This window comes from Felis catus, chromosome D4 (genome assembly GCF_018350175.1).
Source record: "Felis catus isolate Fca126 chromosome D4, F.catus_Fca126_mat1.0, whole genome shotgun sequence".
NCBI classification, from domain to species: Eukaryota; Metazoa; Chordata; class Mammalia; order Carnivora; family Felidae; genus Felis; species Felis catus.
Genome location: NC_058380.1, coordinates 16,803,655 through 16,822,645, shown reverse-complemented (window position 1 = coordinate 16,822,645; position 18,991 = coordinate 16,803,655). Strand labels below are relative to the sequence as shown.

The following is an 18,991-nucleotide window of genomic DNA, read 5'->3' as shown; positions in this document are numbered from 1 at the left end:
GACCCAATAATGAAATTGAGACCTCAAGAAATGACCAAGGCAGGCAGTTTTTATACTTTTCAGATAAAGAGACAATACATCTGTGAGGAATTGACAGGACAAAGAGAAGTTAACTTTGGGAGCTTCGGTTAGTAAGGAGTTCTAAACAGAATTTGGCAGGGGGAGTAAATTAGTAAAAAGTAACAAGGTTGTCTATTCAGCCTTCTCCACTCTAAATTTCTCATCTCTGGTGAAAAGGATGTCTCTTTATCTCGTGGTACAGGGAGGGTACCTTTTACAGGGAGAGTTATTTCCTGCTTTCAAGGGGACAGGGTCAGTCTGAGCGTTTTCTGGCACAGGCTGTCTCTTAAGTAACTTTTATTCAAAATAATATGTCAAAATGGCACATTTTGGTGATATCCTCCAGTGATTTGACTTCTGTTATAGTAGATCCATAATTTCCCATTAAAAACAATCTTTTATACTATATTTAACTGTATTTTATTATAAAGTATGTGTATTCATGAAAGAGAGAGAAAAAAAGAGAGTTGAATGAGCAAATATAAGCACACATTTGATGTCTGTGAAACTAAAACACATTAAGGCCAAATTCGTTTTTCCATCTGAACAAGCAGACTGTATCAATAGTTGGTCACATTAATCGATCAATTTGTAAAGATGATTGAAAAGCGTGAGTCTGCCTCTTTGCAGTTGACTGGGTTATGTTCTAACAGATGGCAAACCAGACCAAAAAAAGGCACTGAAAGTTACAGTCCATTACATGGTTTTGTTTCAGCATGCCCTTCTCTCAGGCTACAGAATAACACTGATCGACATTGGATTGGTCATCGAATACCTCATTGGTGGAGCTTATCGCAGCAGCTACACTAGAAAAAGTTTCAGAGCCCTCTACAACAACCTCTACAGGAAACGTAAGGTGCCACAATTGGTAAGTACTTGAGTAAAATTGGGGATGATAACTAGGAGTTACACGTTTCGAAAAATGGCTTCGGAAGCTCAGATGGGAATAGCTTCTAAAACGGACATCTGTGTTTATGGACATTCACTGAGTCTCTGCTACGCGTCAATGACAGTGCTGGTCTAGGTTGGACATAAAGATCAGGAGTTTAGAAACTCTCAGAGGAAACAGATTTATGAATAACTAGCCATAGTATGGAACAGGATACAATAGGTGATGTACTGCCATAGAAGCAATGTGTTGAGAAAGATTTGAGGGGGGGATGACCAGTTCTTTTCTCTCCTTTTGAAAGTATAGAAGGGAAAAGCTTACTGGGCTTACATCTCTGAACTCCTAGTAGTCCGTAGTCTGGAAACCACAATCTTGGCACAGGTGTGTAAGGGTTATATTGGAAAATGCATGCAGAATGTACTAGGTAAAAACACACACTGTACATACTTTATTTTCCATCATGTTTTCGAAAGTCTAGGAATGCAAAGTTAGAGTTGCTGCCTGGTTGATTAGCAGAGAAAACATTGCTGGTTTCTTGAAATCACTGTTATTAACCGGTAGACTGAAGAGAGCCTTCCTTTTCAGAGGTTAACGGAAGTGTTAGAAAAGGTGGTCCGGGGCATTCTGGGGCAGTGACAGGCACAGTGCTGTGGACACGAGGATATGTTTCTGCAGTGGCAAGGAGGCCTTTGCTGCTGGTGCCGTGCTGACAGGTTGTGCAGGATGAGACTAGAAAGGAGGTTTGGGGTGGGCTCACAGGAAGAGTCCAGAATATGAGGCCACCTTTATTTATAAAGAATCAGGTAAAGTGAAAGCCCAACTTGTCTGCAAGAAATAAAAGAGTAAAACAAAAAGAAACTCAAATCTCACAGAGAAAATAATCTTCCCTGAGATTTCAAAGGCATAGGGATGCACTTGACATATGAGCTCCTTCACTTGAACTAAGTATTCCTTGCTGTGAGGTTCCCTGGGACAGGTATGAGGACTGACTGTGGCCTCGCTGTAGCCCAGTGGGGAACTTGCTAGGCAAGTACCCCTAGTGGTTTTTTTCTTTTGAAATGGTATGAAATTACTACCCATTTCTCTGACTGTTTTCTGGTGAAGGAGTAGAGTTATTAGTAAATTCTGATGGTAAGTTAGATTGTAGCACTTACAAACACATGGTTTGGAGTCAGAGAGATTTGGGACAGAGGATTAGTTTTGCTCCATGTGAAATCTTGAGTGAGAAACTTAACCTTTCTGTGTGTCATTTTCCTTATCTATAAAATGGGAATAATAATAGAACATCTCTTTCATAAATTCATCAAAAGGGTTAAATAAAGTAACACCCGAAAGCACATATTCCTAGTGTATGGAGGGTATAGAGTATGAATAATAATAGTCATTATGATTACTACTGACAATGCTATTAATTCTGTATCACAATGATAATGATAATAATTTGAGTATTTTTTTAGAAGTCCAGATCCCATCACTTCTCTAATTTATATCTGTAGAATGTAAACTTAAATAGATAGATAGATAGATAGATAGATAAAGTAGCTCAAAGGCCATAGTTTGTATCAGCCCCTTTAAGAATGCTTCTTTTGGTTTCTCATTGATGAAAGCTTCATGCTGATAAGCAACAAATTATGTTGTTATTGGGTCTAATCACTGGAATTGCAGTGGTGATTCATAATATCTGGAGAAGTTCCATAACTTTCTAACTTAACCTTGGAGTTGTTTGTGAGTGGGAACTTTCTCTTATCAGAACTGTGAATCTTTATTGCCTCTTCTGAACGCGTTCCAGGTATAGAACATCCATTGATTTTTAATGGAATTTCCACATAGAGAAGGAATGCAGATATATAATAGGGAACAAAAGAGCATGTTCTCTCAGACATTAGGAAATAACAGTGTGCTTAATAAGGAGGTGATCATGAGAGGCTTTTGTGGGGTGAGTAATTAATTCTAATTATGGGCTAGAGACAGAACCATTGGATACTTGGTAGGATACCTGATACAATATAATATTTTGTTTTCATTACTGTCTAGAAATGAAATGTTCATTGTCACCATATTAATATTCATTTCCCTTTTTGTTTTGTTTGAAAAACAAAATAACGTATGCCAGCAAGTGACCAGTTTTGCTGAAAGCCGTTCCCAGCCCCCTCTGCACCGAAGACGTCCCTCAGGAAATAGAAAGGAATCCGCAGAAAGCACTCTGCACTCCCAGTTCATTAGAACTGCCCAGCCTTACAAATTCAAGGTACCACTTACTTAGTTTTAGAAATTAAAAAAAAATTTTTTTTTTAATTTTTTAGAGAGAGAGGGAGAGAGAGAGAAAGAGAAAGAGAAAGAAAGAATCCCAAGCAGGCTCCACACTCAGCACAGAGCCTGACACGGACTGGATCCCATGACCCTGGAATCACGACCTGAGCTGAGATCAAGAGTTGGACACTCAACCAACTGAGCCACCCAGACGCCCCTGAAACTTTTTTTTAAAAGTAATCTCTCTGCCCAATGTGAGGTTTGAACTCACAACCCTGAGATCAGCCAGGTGCCCCACTACTTATTTACTTTTAGACTTGAAAATAAAATTGTTCCTGCAGATTAGACCATTTCTTCATTTAAAGTTGGAGACGGGGAGGCACCAATAGACCATTTGCAAGTACCATAGGAAGATGGGTGCCACCGCCATCTTCCAACAACTGAGCGCTGTGAGCAAAGTTGCTATTCCACCGCTCCTCGCATTCCCTTAGTTCACTTTCCTCAGGGCTACATGCTTTTGCTCAAGTTTCTGTATACACGATTCCTATGTTGGCTCAAAGAGGTTTGCTTTCCATAGCTCCTAGGATGAATGGATAGTTTATAAAATTACCCTTGATCACCATCAATGAATACAAATTCCTTTTATTTATAGAAATAGAGGAAGCTTATAATTTTCTCTCTTATCCCCTTTTATCAAAAAGAATGATCATTGAATCTTGTTATTTAACAGGCATTACTTTGGGTGCTTGGTGGAATTTGGGATGCAGATGGGTGCAGAAGATATAAAGATGACTGAGAAATGATCCCACTCTCCCCGAAGTAATATAGTATTGCAGCATGATAAATATTGAAATTGAAATATGCACATAGTGATATAGAAGCACATGGGGGAGTTGGGGAGTGGCATTTCTGATGGGCTGTAAAGTGTTAGCTTACCAGGTAGAGAATAGTATTTCATTATTACATATTACTATTACTAGAGGAATATAATCAGATTAAAGGAAAGGAAACTTAAAACCGATCAGTTTGGATACATGTTGTCAATACTAGTGACATTTTTCTAAGGGAAAGATAATGAATTGATTTATAAAGTAGGGTTAGAGTAATTGAATAGTTCTCATTTATCCAGTATGTTATTTTGACCTATTTTCTGGAGAAATTAAAAATTGTCATATAATTATTGGGTCTATCCCAAAGGCATAGTGTTTTAAGTTGTGCTAAATAAACACAAGGTATCTCAGCTTCTGGCCCCTGGATCTGTCAGACACAATGAGAAATAGATCACCTAAAAGACCAAAATTTTGATTTCTCGTTTATAAAGTTCCATTGTTATTTCCATCTCTTGTCAATGATTTAAAAAATATTCTTAGGATACCTGATATGTTTCATTAGGTCAAATATCATGCATCTGAGTATTTGGGACTCCATTTATATTTTATTTTCCAACAGGAAAAGTCTGTAGTCCTTCATAAATCAAGGAAGAAGTCAAAAGAAGAGCAAAATATATCAGATGACCCTGAGTCTACTGGCTTTATTTACCCTTACAATGACCTATTGGTTTGGGCTGTGCTAATGAAAAGACAGAAGATGGCCATGTTCTTCTGGCAGCACGGAGAGGAGGCCACGGTCAAGGCAGTGATTGCTTGTAAACTCTACCGAGCCATGGCCCATGAAGCTAAGGAGAGCAACATGGTGGATGATGCCTCAGAAGAGTTGAAAAATTACTCAAAGTAGGAGTTCTCTCTTCACTTCATACTAAACATCGACAGTTCTTAGAATGGTTAGACACTTTTATCTCCCTCAACTTAGAACTTGTAAGACGCATGGACTTGTTGCCGTGCATTTCCTGGGCTCTCCTGTAAATAAGGGTCTTTAGGTATTTCAGGGTGCTCTGCGGAACAAGCAGAAGAGAGTCGAGAGTTGGTCCTCAAATTAGGAGAGCTGGGTTTTGGTCTTAGTCCAGCTGTTTACTAATTGGGTGATTAGTTGGCCAGATTTGAGGACTCTAGTTTCCTCACATAGAATGTTCAGTTAATGATTTTGAACTCTCAAACTCTTTGATACTAAGTTAAGTGAAAACTTGTTGTTTACTCGTAGTACCTTTCAGGCAGGAAAACAAATAAATGTGTTATGTGTCAAAGAACCAGAGCATGATGGCAAAAGATAGAAAAGTTAGAAATAGTTTTGATTTTTTTTTTTATTACTGAAGCATTATAATAGTGAGGAAAGAAGAGGGGCTAGAGTTAATGGAAACTAATGTGTAATTGTGACTTTTAAGTTTCAGAGAGGAGCGCCTGGATAGCTCAGTCGATTAAGTGTCAGACTTTTGATTTTGGCTCAGGTCATGATCTCACAGTTTGTGGGTTTGAGTCCCACATTGGGCTCTGTGCTGACAGCATGGAGCCTGCTTGGGATTCTCTCTCTCCCTCTCTTTCTGCCCCTCTCCTGCTCGCTCTTTCTCTTTCTCTCTCAAAATAAATAAATAAACTTAAAATAAAATAAAATAAAATAAAATAAAATAAAATAAAATAAAATAAAAGTTCCAGAGAGGGGCACCTGGAAGGCTCAATTTGAGCCCTGAGTCAGGCTCTGTTCTGACAGCTCGGAGCCTGCTTGGGATTCTCTCTCTTTCCCTCTCTCTCTGCCCATCCCCTATTCTCTCTCTCAAAATATATACACAGTCTTTAAAAATAATAAAAAAAAAAGATTCCAAGAGAATAGCAGGGTCTGCTTCTTAGAGTAAACAACATCCCCCAAAATGTCTCCAAGTCTAGCTTCTTACTCAAGTCATCTATTTATTTTCTAAAATGTTAAGGAAAAAAAGGGTGACCCCATGATTTTCCTTAATCGCTAGTTCAGTATTGAACAGTCTTTTCTTTAAAAAATTTCTTTATTAGGTCTTGTCAGAGAGCCCCAAACCAAGCTATATATAGCCTGGTTTGTAGTGTAGACAGGCTTCTCCCCATGAATAGATAGCTCAGCCATGCCTGGTGTAAACCAAATTCTGGAAAGGGAGAACCGTTCATCTGAGCAGCAATCACTTTCAAATAGCTTCTGCAATCTGAGGTTATTCTGTTGCTGTTCATTCTTTTGCATCGGTCTTTCCTGAGTCTCCTCTCTCATCGTTTTGAATGTTACTGGGACTCTCACCTGCATTTTTTTTTTTTTTTTTTTTTTTTTTTTGGCCACTAACTGTGTGTCATTACAGACAGTTTGGCCAGCTTGCCCTGGATGTGTTGGAGAAGGCATTCAAGCAGAATGAAAGAATGGCCATGAAACTGCTGACCTACGAACTCAAGAACTGGAGCGATTCCACCTGTCTGAAACTGGCCGTGTCTGGAAGGTTGCGGCCCTTCGTTTCACATACTTGCACCCAGATGCTGCTGACAGACATGTGGACTGGGCGCCTGAAAATGAGGAAACATGCTTGGCTAAAGGTACATTGACTCACAGAGAATGCGCTGGTGGTTGCCAAAGGGGAGGAGGCTGGGGGGATGGGCAAAATGGGTGAAGGGGAGAGGCAGGCACAGGCTTCTAGTTATGGAATGAGTAAGCCACAGGGATGAATGGCACAGCACAAGGAATGTGGTCGGTGGTGCTGTGGTCGTGTTGTGTGGAGACAGACGGTAGCTACACTTGTGGGGAGCACAGTGCAAGTATAGAGGTCTCAAGCCGAAACTAATGTAACCTTGTGGGTCAGCTGTACTTGAAAGAAAAAGGTGTATTTGGGGTGCCTGGGTGGCCCAGTTGGTTAAGCATCCAACTCTTGATTTTGGCTCAGGTCATGGCCTCATAGTTCATGGGATGGAGCCCCACGATGGGGCTCTGTGCTGTCAGTGCTTGGGTTTCTCTCTCTCCCTCTCTTCTTGCCCCTCCCCTGCTCATTCATTCTCTCTCTCTCCAAATAAATAAGTATACTTTAAAAAAAAAAGATGTATTTACTTGCTGTATAGAATTTAATATTGGTTTACTCTGAAGGTCTGTATTCTAGACTTCATTTTTCCCTTGTTGTGGAAGAGTATATTCAGGAAAGCCAGTTAGTATCTTTGGCTCTCACAGATGAGCCGGGATCTTCCCAGGGGAGCCTCTAACACTACTTTATCTCCTGGTTTCTTTTTTAAAAATGGGGATGATTGTACCAACTCTGTCCATCAAAAGGCATTCTCTTGTGAAGGTGGTTAGAAGTTGGAAGCATATACAAACATATACAAGATTTCATTCTCTTTTTTTTTTATTTTTATTTTTTTATTTTTTAAAATTTTACATCCAAATTAGTTAGCATATGGTGCGACAATGATTTCAGGAGTAGATTCCTTAGCGCCCCTTACCCATTTAGCCCATCCTCTCTCCCACAACCCCTCCAGTAACCTTCAGTTTGTTCTCCAGATTTATGAGTCTCTTCTGTTTTGCCCCCTCCCTGTTTTTATATTATTTTTGCTTCCCTTCCCTTATGTTCATCTGTGTTGTCTCTTAAAGTCCTCATATGAGTGAAGTCATATGATTTTTGTCTTTCTCTGACTAATTTCACTTAGCACGATACCCTCCAGTTCCATCCACGTAGTTGCAAGTGGCAAGATTTCACTCTTTTTGATTGCCAAGTAATACTCCGTTGTATATATGTACCACATCTTCTTTATCCATTCATCCATTGATGGACATTTGGGCTCTTTCCATACTTTGGCTATTGTTGATTGTGCTGCTACAAACATGGGGGTGCATGTGTCCCTTTGAAACACCGCACCTGTATCCCATGGATAAACGCCTAGTAGTGCAATTGCTGGGTCCTAGGATAGTTCTATTTTTAGTTTTTTGAGGAATGTCCATACTGTTTTCCAGAGTGGCTGCACCAGCTTGCATTCCCATACAAGATTTCATTCTTAGTAAACTCCATTACCTCTGATAATTATAACAGAACTAAATGAGCCTTTTTAGTGAAATTTTTTTCATCTTAAGAATATTAACCAATAATAAACTAAATAAAATCAACAATTTCTGTTCTCTTCATCCAATGTGATGCTTTAGGGAATAATGCTTATTTTATTTTTTTTAAAGTTTATTTATTTGTTTTGAGAGATGGAGAGAATGAGTATGAATGGGGGTCATACTCCATGACCCCCATACTGCATACTCCATACTCCATGCATGGGGAGAGAGAGGGACAGAGGGAACCCAGGCAGGCTCCACACTGTCAGTGCAGAGCCTGACGTGGGGCTCTATCTCACCAACTGGGAGTTTATGACCTGAGCCGAGATTCAAGAGTAGGACACTTAACTGACTGAGCCAGCCAGGTGTCTCTTAAATGCTTATTTTATAAAGCTTCCCTGAAACACATTTGTTCACCCATTTCCAGATTCTTCTACCCATTACAGTTTGGCCTCACCTCTCATCTTGAATTATCAAGAGTAATTTAGTTAACTACTAAAAACATTAGACTTTTGACATCAAATCTAAAGCTTTAGGTTATGGTCAAGCTTATAAAGTACCTATGCTTATAAAAACTGAATTAAAAGGGATAAAGCATGAGAATTAAGAGATACATTAAGACTGTATATTATTTTATTTTTCCTGCAGTTCTTAAAAATTTGTGTCCCAAATAGGACGACTTTCTTAAAAATATGTTTTTGTTGGACACACTATAGAAAGCACAAAGAAATAAAAGCCATAATATATAAAATAAATAAAAGAACTTGCACATTTCAATTCCACCAATGAGATTGCAAAAATAAGAGAAATTGAATCAAAACTTATTTCACATAGATTCGTCTTTTAAAAATATTAGATAAATAACAGCTGTTTCTAGAAGTTCTCCTTTGATCTGTTTTGATTTCAACTTTGGAAATGATGAAGAAGAGACATGAATGGTTCCACCTCTAGCTACACAATCTCTGGCAATAACTGTTTTTAAATGTGTAGAGAATGAGATGGGGTAAGTTGGCTGCAAGTTTGAGCAGTAATTTTCCCCATGGCTGTGTCCTGTACATAGTTTAGTTTACTAGAAATCCGTTTTACTGAGAACTTAATAACATTTTGCTCCTCATATACCTTGTATCAACAAAGAGACCTAAGTGAAAAAAGACTAAATGTTTTGCCCCAAAACACAGTGAGTCGAGAAAGAAGTCTGAATTAGCTACTTAAAATCTCTGAGCTGCAGGAAATTGCTCTCCCTGTGTAGATCCTGATTCCTCAGTGTTTGGCTTGTGAGTTTTGAGAACACATTTGCAAATAATTGTAAGGTGTCCTGGTTAGACTAATTCCAAGTGCATGAAGACTGGAGGAAGACCTTATAGGGTGTGGTGGAAGAGAAAACTCATTTAAATACTTATAGGGTGATAGGCTCCAACTGATCCCTTGGGAATGGGATATCGCTATCCTTGAGTAGTGTTTCATGAGGCAGTTGTCCTGCAAGGGACAAGTGGAGTCTTTTCAGGAAGTGGGTTAGGAATTAATTAGTGTAATGTCATCATTGTGCCTGGTAACTATGATGTTTCCAGACCTAGAAGACTGTGTGTATTTTGGGTTCCACATCTGAAGAGAAAGCATATACTGTTCACACAAACAAAACCCTGTCAAAACTGGGACGGTCCTGAAAAACTTCTTATAGGAGATCAGGCTTTAAAATACAACAAAAACTCATTTCAGCAGTGAAAGTTGACCAGGATATGACTTCAGTTTATTTAATCATGAATGGTGTGCAGTCAGGGTTAATTGTATTTTTGTTCACCGAGTCCCAGAGAACTAAGGCCTGATTTTAGCTTGAAAGAAAAGTAGTGCTCAAGAAGTTGAGTTGTACAACATTTAGTAAATCTCCTACACTATTTATTCTTAAAAGCCATATAAATTGAACATAAAATAATCTTTTTAATAAAAAAATCTTTTGAATAGCCCATAATTACATGAATAATAGCAATAATAATGAAGGAACTATGGGTATCTGGATGTATACCTTCCTTGGGATTTACTGGCAAAGAAAATATTTGTGTAGGATGTGAGGTGAATCTACCAGAAGGTGGCACTTGGTATGTTTTTATATCCTTGATTTCATAATATGAATACATTTTAATGTGTTTTACGGGATAACTACTTAATGGCATTAAAAGGTTATGAAAGCAATATGCTCATGCTTACTGAAAAATAATACTTCTTACTGCCTGCTCCTATGGATAAATAATTACAGTGTAATATACATATTTTTAAGCCTTTAAATGCATATATGTGTATGTACATATCTTCTTTAATTTTTAATTTTCTTTTTGCACAGTAATGGGAGCACACTATATATGTTATTATATAGTTTGCTTTTATTCACATAACAATATAACTTGGATATCTTTTCATTATATTAAAAATTGCCTTTATCTTTTTAATGATTGCATAATATTCCACTCTTAGGTTGTCCTACACCAGCTATCCTCCCTTTGGAGATGGATATTTAGGTTGACATAGACGTTTTTTTAAGTTTATTTATTTACTTGACAGGGGAGAGGGGGCAGAGCGAGGTAGGGAGAGAGAGAATCCCAAGAAAACTCTGTACTGTCAGTGTAGAGCTCGACACGGGGCTTGATCCCACAAATCGTGAAATCATGACCTGAGCCAAAATCAAGAGTTAGACGCTCAACTGACTGAGCCACCCAGGTACCCCAGGTTGACATAGGTTTTTTGCTATTACACATAACGCTGCAACAATCATCCCTATACACATGCACTTGTATTTATGAGTATTTCTGAGAGAGACACTGCTAGAATTGGAATTGAGTCAACAAGTACATGTCGAATCAGGTTATCAACTGAATTGGGGATAGGTCTGACACTATATGTACGTGAAAATCTTCATTTTGTTACTTGGCTAATACTTGTGACTTGTGTAACTCTTACTGTTTATTTTGCTTTATTTTCTTTCAAAGATCATCATAAGTATTCTTTTTCCACCCACCATTTTGTCATTGGAATTTAAAAGCAAAGCAGAGATGTCACATGTTCCCCAATCCCAGGACTTCCAGTTTGCGTGGTATTATGGTGACCAGAACGCCAGCAATGCCAAAGAAAGTGCTTATACGGTTAGTACAATATCCCCAGGAACTAAGCTTTCATATGCATTCGTACACATTTTCATACACCTGCACAAATGTACACATTCCCAAAATTTGTTTAGGAAACAACTTATTTAACAATCTTAGTCATATTATCTATGATCAGGCATAGCATGTATGATATGTCTAATTAACCCCCATATATGATTAAGCAAAATATCCCATTTCTTTGGGAAATAAAGTCTTTATTCTGCCTTGATGGCTGCTTCACTTTTCATTTTCCCTTGTGACAAGTAGAATAAATAGAGTTACTGTTTCTCTAAAGTTACAATGAGGAATGCCTCATATCTTAAAAATCTTTATTTGTTAAGATGCAGGTTTAGAATTTGCATTATCTTTACTGTTTCACTGCACAGTTTTTTTTACATTCGTTATATCCAGTGACCAACTAATTTTACATGAGTTCCCAGCTGTATATGCTTTCCTGAGTAACTTGAGCTACTGCTCTTGCAACCTGTCTTCATTGGAAAGTCCCCATTATTCTGTCTGTGTACGTATTTTTTGCTTTTTTGTCTCAACTTGGATCATTTCTTATAAACTTATTACTGTAGGTGCAGTGACCGTCTTCTGTGGTACTTAATATTTTAATGAAGCATCTTTAGTTAGCATCTTTTTTGGATATGCTTTTGCACTTGTGAAGTATTTGTTATAGTATCTAAAAATGTATTCAATAAGTATTAAATTCAAAATAATTATAATTAGCGGGTATGGCTGACGTCTGTTTTGATTGGGTGAGCGTCCATTCTAATTGGTTAATGCCCCTATCAGATCAGTTGTTAAATATTTTGACTCTCATGCCTGTTTGGGTATATATGTATTCGTCTCCTCTACCCTCTCTCCCTTCCTTCCATCCTCACTTTGCTAAGACTGATGTTTTATCTGGGGTTCTCAGAGTATAAGATGACAGGTGCATTCTAACCTCTGTGGAATGCATGAGCAATTATCTTGCCAAGCTGGGCTAATCAAGTTGTCGCAATTGTGACTGTACTGGCTAGGTGATATGGTTACTAAGCACAGACCATTTCAAGTGTTTTTTTAAGGGAAGATAAGAAATGCAGTGTTGGCTTAACACCTTTAGAAATAGAATGAAGTCTTCATATGTGAGATATTTTGTTTGAATTTGCTCATTTATATGTTCACACTGAGTTAGTTTATTGAAGTGAACAATGGAGAAAGCTGCTTATCTACCTATCTATCTATTTATCTATCTATCTATCTATCCATCCATCCATTCACCCACCTACTTATCTATAAACAGGTGTATAAATATGTTGGCGGTTGGTAGCAAATAGTACTTTGCAAGCGGATGTAACTTCACTTTTGGCTCTTACAGGTTTCACGGAAAGCTAAGCTCCCACAAACACTTAAGGCATTGTAGATAGCTGGAGCATTCCACTAAGTAGTCATTCTCAAAGGGGAACTTTTAGAGTAGGAAGTCCTTCCTTAAGTGGCAATTAACTGTGCTCTTAACATTGAAAAATATGGTACGTTCTCACAATTCCCTGAAAAATTAAACTTTGGCTGTACTGTAGTGGTTCTGTTTATAACAATTGCCCACCTGGATGCTTTGGACATGGCCATATCAATTTATCAATTAAATTAATATTTAATGGCCACCTCCCATGTGCCAGATAAGATACAATATTCTGGGGACACTGCATGGTGGCTTCTGCCACCATGGGGCTTATAATCAGGCAGAGTACCTGCGATACCTCAGCATTATTCAATTTAAAGCATTTTTTAAAAAATGTTTCAAATTTGCCCTGTTCTGAATGGATTATAATCATAGTAACAATGTTCTCTTGTCTATGAATTTAACTAGAGCAATAGTTTTTGATTACCTGCTTTGTGTTTGGAATTTTGCTAAGCAGAGAGTCGGCATTTGATGAGACGGTAAGATTTCACAATGCTGATTGAATATAATATGCTTGATTAGTGGAAGAATACAATTTGTATTCTATATTTTGGGAGAAAAGTGAAGACAGGTAGATGCTCTTTTAGCAGGTCTTTGTAGTTTGTCCTTGTGGTAATAGTGGGTGATAATGAATATAACGAAAGTACCACCGGTAATAGGAAAAGGAAGGCCATTGTTCTGAAGCTGTGTAGATTCAACCACTGCATCTGCTTCATGAGGTTTTATAAAAGTCCTTACTGAAGTCTCTACAGTAAAATAACTTTGCCATCAGAAGTTTAATCTGTCTAGCTGCTAGCCCTTTGAAAGCATGACTTTTGATGACAGGAGCTTTCTTAGGAACAAATTATAGCAAGATGGCAGAATGCCTTACCTAGAAGAAGATTCTTCTCATCTGGTGTCAGTCAGTGAGGATTGGAGATTGGTGGCAGCTTCATGAATGAGGTAGTGGTTAAGATGGACTTATGTGGAAATAGCATTTCTGTGGAAGGACAGATAGTAGGTAGGGGCCCAGAGGCAGGAATTGCAAGGCATATGTCAAACATCGTATGTTCCTTGGCTTGGCTAGAGTCCAGGTTATAGTGGATATGGGACAAGGAGGAAATATTTGTGGGTATGGCTGGGAAAGTAGATTGAGGCTAGATCATGGAGACTCTTGTATATCCTATGAGGGAATGTGGTATTTTTTCTGTAGATAATGGAGACCCCGTGGATGTATGTGATACAGTAGCAAGATGCTCTGACCATTAGGAAAATTATTCTGCCTCCAGCATAGAGGATGATGTGGCAAGAAGATAGGCTGAAAACAGGGAGAACATAGCCTGGTATAACCATCCTGATGAGGAGGATTACGGGCTTTGGCCAGAGTTAGTAGCGATGGGCATAGAGAGGAAAAGAGAAATCTTAAGTGAAGAATCAAATACAGTTTGAACATGGAGCATGAATGAAAGGGAGGTAGCAAATACGACCAAGAGGTTGATGGTTAAAACAAGGGCATCTTGAAAGGATATGGGAATATTTGGAAAAAGAGCAGGTTTGGAAGGAGAAAGAGGAAGTTTAGTTCTTAGACATGTTGATAAACTACAATGAAAAAATGTTTTTGAAAGTTGAACAATAATGTGTTTGATCAGACCATCATTAAGTAGGAAAGACGATAGTAATACAATGGAAAATAGGTATGAATTTTAGTAGAGTTGATTGTTGTAGTTATAATTTTATCCTGTGTGCCTGCTGATAGCAGATTCCTTTGAGAGAAAGAGAAAGAGGAGGGAGAGAGGACAGGGGAGAGGGGGAGAAAAGGGGGAGAGGAAGGGGGGGAGAGAGAGAGAGAGAGAGACCATTTGATTGATGATGTTGAGATTTGAATAGAAAAAAAGTTAGCTAAGTGAAACATTTTTATGTTTACCTTCTTGTAAGGGTGCAGGAAGGAAAGTCCTGAATCTGAATTTATATTCTCACATTGTCTTCCTCATGGTAGTTGGGTGTCTTGGAATTCAACTCAGAGAGAGGCTCAGTTAGGACTTTATAACGCATAACAAATTGTCAAGAGTAAGTAAGACCTAATGAGAAACTCCTAGAAAAAAATAATAAGAGAGATTATTTACTCACAAAGTCATTACTTAAATTGCTTTCTGGGGTCTTCTTAAAGTGGTACTGATGTCATTAAAATCACAGTAAATGATGACTTTTCTTATTGGTTCTAAGCTATTTTAACTCTGGGCTGGTCCAAACCTGTTAGGAACCAGATCAGTTCCTATACTTTTAAGTCACAACCCCAATTTCATTGCCCAAAGTGATGTGAATGACAGCCATCAATCAGACACTGAGATAACCCGTCTAGAAGCCAGAAGCCTCAAAAATTACATTTTCTCAATTTTATGGACATTTCAAGCAACACTTCATTTATTCCTTGTCTTGTAAAATCATACTAGTCTTGCAGGTATGGCAACTAGAGAGAGATCTTTGGTGGATAGGATGAGAAACGTACTTGTCAAAGAAGCATCAGAGAACATTGCTTTCTTTTCATTTAATATTTTTAAGGTCACAAAAGTAATGCATTTCCTGTTTAAAAATTAGGACCACACAGAGCTTTGTGGAGTAGGGTGACATCTCTTTGCTTCTCTTTTACCATTCCTAAGTTCCCTCTTCCCCAAAACAACCAGGCTACAAGTAATACTTTCTTTTCTTTTCAGTTCTTTCCCCCCGCTTTTTACAAGGCTTTTATCCTGTGTGCACACCTGTGTAGTCACGGTCATGCATCCCCTTGTCTGCCACACAGATGCTTATTGCTCATCACCTACAAGGGTTAACCCCTTTGGACTGACACATCTGTTGTAAGAAACCGGTGAAAGATTTGATGCTTTCCTTGGAAAAATATTTGCATGTACAACACAAATCCTGGCGTATAGTTGCAGGAGGATTCAAGGAACCCTGGAAGCACAGAGAGTCCATGGACTTTAGGCACAGCACCCCTGCCATCAATGAGGGCTACATGTCTGCTATCAAAGCCAAAATTCTAAAACTCATGCTGTGCCCAACTTTCCTAGGACTTGGGAAATACATTATCGATGGGTGTCTATTTTGTCTTCCTCTATTATGGAGATAGTTGTATTATCTGTTAATGATTTCAGGGGAATGTTACGATATCTTTAGGTTTCAAAATACTGACAAAGGAGGTTAGGCAGAATAGGAGCAGGGACCACTTTTAAACCCTTGGAACTACTCTTGGTCTGACTAGGTTTCATTATTGGATACTTGGCTTGCATTTCAGAGATCTCTTGGGCTCCTTCCCCAAAAGTCAGAGATTTATGCAATGCACGTAGTTTTCTTTCCTTGCAAGACTAAGATTATAATTTGGCAGGTGGGTGCCCAATTAATTTCTAATGTATTATGTTCATAAATAGTTATATATTTTGGATGTTTGCAAATATCAGGATTTTAGTTAAGGCTCTGACAGTAAATGATTCTTTATTTTGTAGAAAGACCGTGATTTGGAGAGAGGCCCTGATGAGAAACTAGATGAAAATCAGCACTTTGATTTAAAGAGTGGTCCCCAAAGCCTCCCATGGACCAGGAAGATCTATGAGTTCTACAATGCTCCAATTGTCAAGTTTTGGTTTTATACGGTTGGTCTCATTGCAGCAATTAAAAATAGGCTTCATGATGGTCAATAGTTAATGATGATTTTGATAATGATATGCCTGGTTTGCCAACTTGTGACAAAATGTAGAAGTGCGATAAGAAACAAAAAATGAGGGGAATCACAGAGGAGGTAGGAGAGAAGATTGGAGGGAGGTGAGGACAGGTTGTAGCAAATCTCTTACTATGGGAGTAAAAGAACAAGAATTTTCTTCTTTCCTGAGCGCTTCCTATTAGCTCTGCTGGGACTGAGCCTGTGAAACTTTGTGGAACAGCCAATTAACAGTAGTGGTTGTAGAATTAAGTGATGGCTGTAGATCCTTTTCTCATCTGGGGCAAAGAAATCAAGCAGTTGAGTTGATTTTTTATTTGTAGGTGTAATGTGTAATATGAACAAAAAATGCAAAGTGTTTGCTTTTTGTCTTCAATCACATATGATTATAAATATAGAGAGAATAATAAAAATTATTTTATTTTATTTTATTTTATTTCATTTCATTTCATTTTATTTCATTTCACTTCACTTCACTTCACTTCATTTTATTTCATTTCACTTCACTTCATTTTATTTCATTTCACTTCATTTCACTTCATTTCATTTCATTTCATTTTATTTCATTTCACTTCATTTCATTTTCCTCTTCTGACACCCCCCTCCGCCTTGGAGGACAATGACATTGCAGAAGTTAAATTTATAAATAAATAATACATTTAATATTGATAGTAGTGATACAGAGAAATCAGTAACTGCACTTTAAATGTAATGAGTGCTTTTCACATTTATTTAATAACATTTATTTTTCTAATGCTTACTTATACTTTAAATTGCTCCTGGCCAAATTGTGTATTTCTAAAACATTTGAAGTGCGATTATAAAAGGACACTTATCTAAATGTGTTACATTGCAAAATATTTACTTGCCCATCCAAACGTGTATTTCATATACTTATTAAATATGTACATAGTTCCGCTTTCAAAAATCAAATCTTCCTTCAAATGATGAGGTTTCACCATTTTTTGTGAATGTGTAACAAAATATCCCAAAGTCTCTGATAGTAGCTTTGAGAGACTTTTAGCCATAGTCATGTCATTGAGAAAAAAGTATTCAAGTATTTCTGTTCTTGGAAATCTCCAGCCGATGAACTCTTAGGGACAGGAGTAAAGCTAAGCAAAGAGAACAGCAACAACACATAGTTAACAAACAAATGGAACAAATTATCCACCTGGGTCTGCCCCCCCATAATGGACAGTGTTAGCAGTGAACAGAGACGTTCTTGACTTGATGTCACATGGCTCGGTTATGATGTGCGTGTTTTACTGAAGCAGTATCTTGTTGTAAATGTGATGATGAAGAAGAAAAAAATGTAACATTTTTGGATCTTTTAAGAGTTGCAAAGAAAGAAAGTATCAGGGGGCAATGTTACCAATATCTACGGTGATTTAGCGTTTGGTCATCATGAAGCCAATGACAAAAAGGAAAAAAAAAGAAGATTACTTGATAGAACAAATTTATTTAAATTATGTGTCTAAGTGGTCATCAAACATGCTTAGACTTTGAGGAATAAACTTCGAGAAATATAGAATTAACAGAATTTACCTTAACTTTCTTATGTGCTTGCTTTTCTAAACTCTTTATCTCATAGGCAGCAATACCCACCGTGCCTTCCCCAAATACCACACATGGTATATACAATGACTACTGTGTAGTTAGAAGTGGTTTTGGCCATTCTCTGCGTAGAACTCTACTGAAAGGGTGATGTACCAAGCTTAGGTAGAGCTCAGAAAGATCTGAAAATAGAGATTCAGGTTAAAGTAATATGATTCACTTCCTTGAGAATGGAAATGAGCACGCGCACACACACACACACGCACACACACACACACACACACACACACACACACACACACACACACACAAACGTCCCTCGCTATTGATCTGGGGCTTTAATACATCTGTCGATCAGCTAGCACTATGTATTGTCACTGAAGCCATTAAAAGAACTGCACGGTCTGATGCATTGTTGGTGATTATGGAAACTGGTAAAGCCTTTCTGATGGGCAATTTAGTAGCATTGTCACGGGTTTGAATGTGTATGCCCAGTGATTCTACTTCTGGGAATATATCTTAAGATAATAAGAACGTTGGAAAAGATTACAAAGCTATTAGTCCCTATGTGTCTATATATGTGTGTGCTTAGTGTGTCTTAATTTTTTGAAGATATTGGAAATCTAGGTTTAATATATATAGTTAAAAATGAAACATGCATTTCTTGAATGTCTACCATGTGTTAGTTTGAGTGCTGAAGATAAAAATGTGAACAGTCTTTCACTACAAGGACTCACAGTTGGACGATACTTTCCCGCTAACCAGGATGTTTTTATCAACATAAAATAAAACTCCCAGCAGAAGCTAATGTCACATTTTATTACATTCGAAAATAGACACCTACTGATACTGCTCCTTGATGTACCTGGGGCACGTGTTTTCTATGCTTACAGGGAGGGGAAAGTGTATGATTCTCTCTCGGTTTGTCGTTAGCCTGACGGTGTCCGTGTTGGCATGGGCCGGGTTCCAGAAATTCTGGTCAGGAGCCAACAAGATGAGACAGTGCCCCATTCCATGCATTTGGGAACAGCGGTCTTCATTGCTTTCAT

General features: G+C 38.0%; 1 protein-coding gene across 8 annotated transcripts in view; it reads left to right on the top strand.

The window, feature by feature from the left end:
* TRPM6 (transient receptor potential cation channel subfamily M member 6) overlaps positions 1 to 18,991 on the top strand; it is a 204,504-nt gene that overhangs the window by 120,542 nt on the left and 64,971 nt on the right. For all 8 annotated transcript variants that reach the window (XM_045042481.1, XM_045042483.1, XM_045042484.1 and 5 more), the window contains 6 exons: positions 776 to 928; positions 3,063 to 3,197; positions 4,649 to 4,929; positions 6,408 to 6,636; positions 11,101 to 11,253; positions 16,177 to 16,323. In XM_045042481.1, the coding sequence (XP_044898416.1) occupies positions 776 to 928; positions 3,063 to 3,197; positions 4,649 to 4,929; positions 6,408 to 6,636; positions 11,101 to 11,253; positions 16,177 to 16,323 (1,098 nt within the window). The remainder of the gene's footprint in view (positions 1 to 775; positions 929 to 3,062; positions 3,198 to 4,648; positions 4,930 to 6,407; positions 6,637 to 11,100; positions 11,254 to 16,176; positions 16,324 to 18,991) is intronic.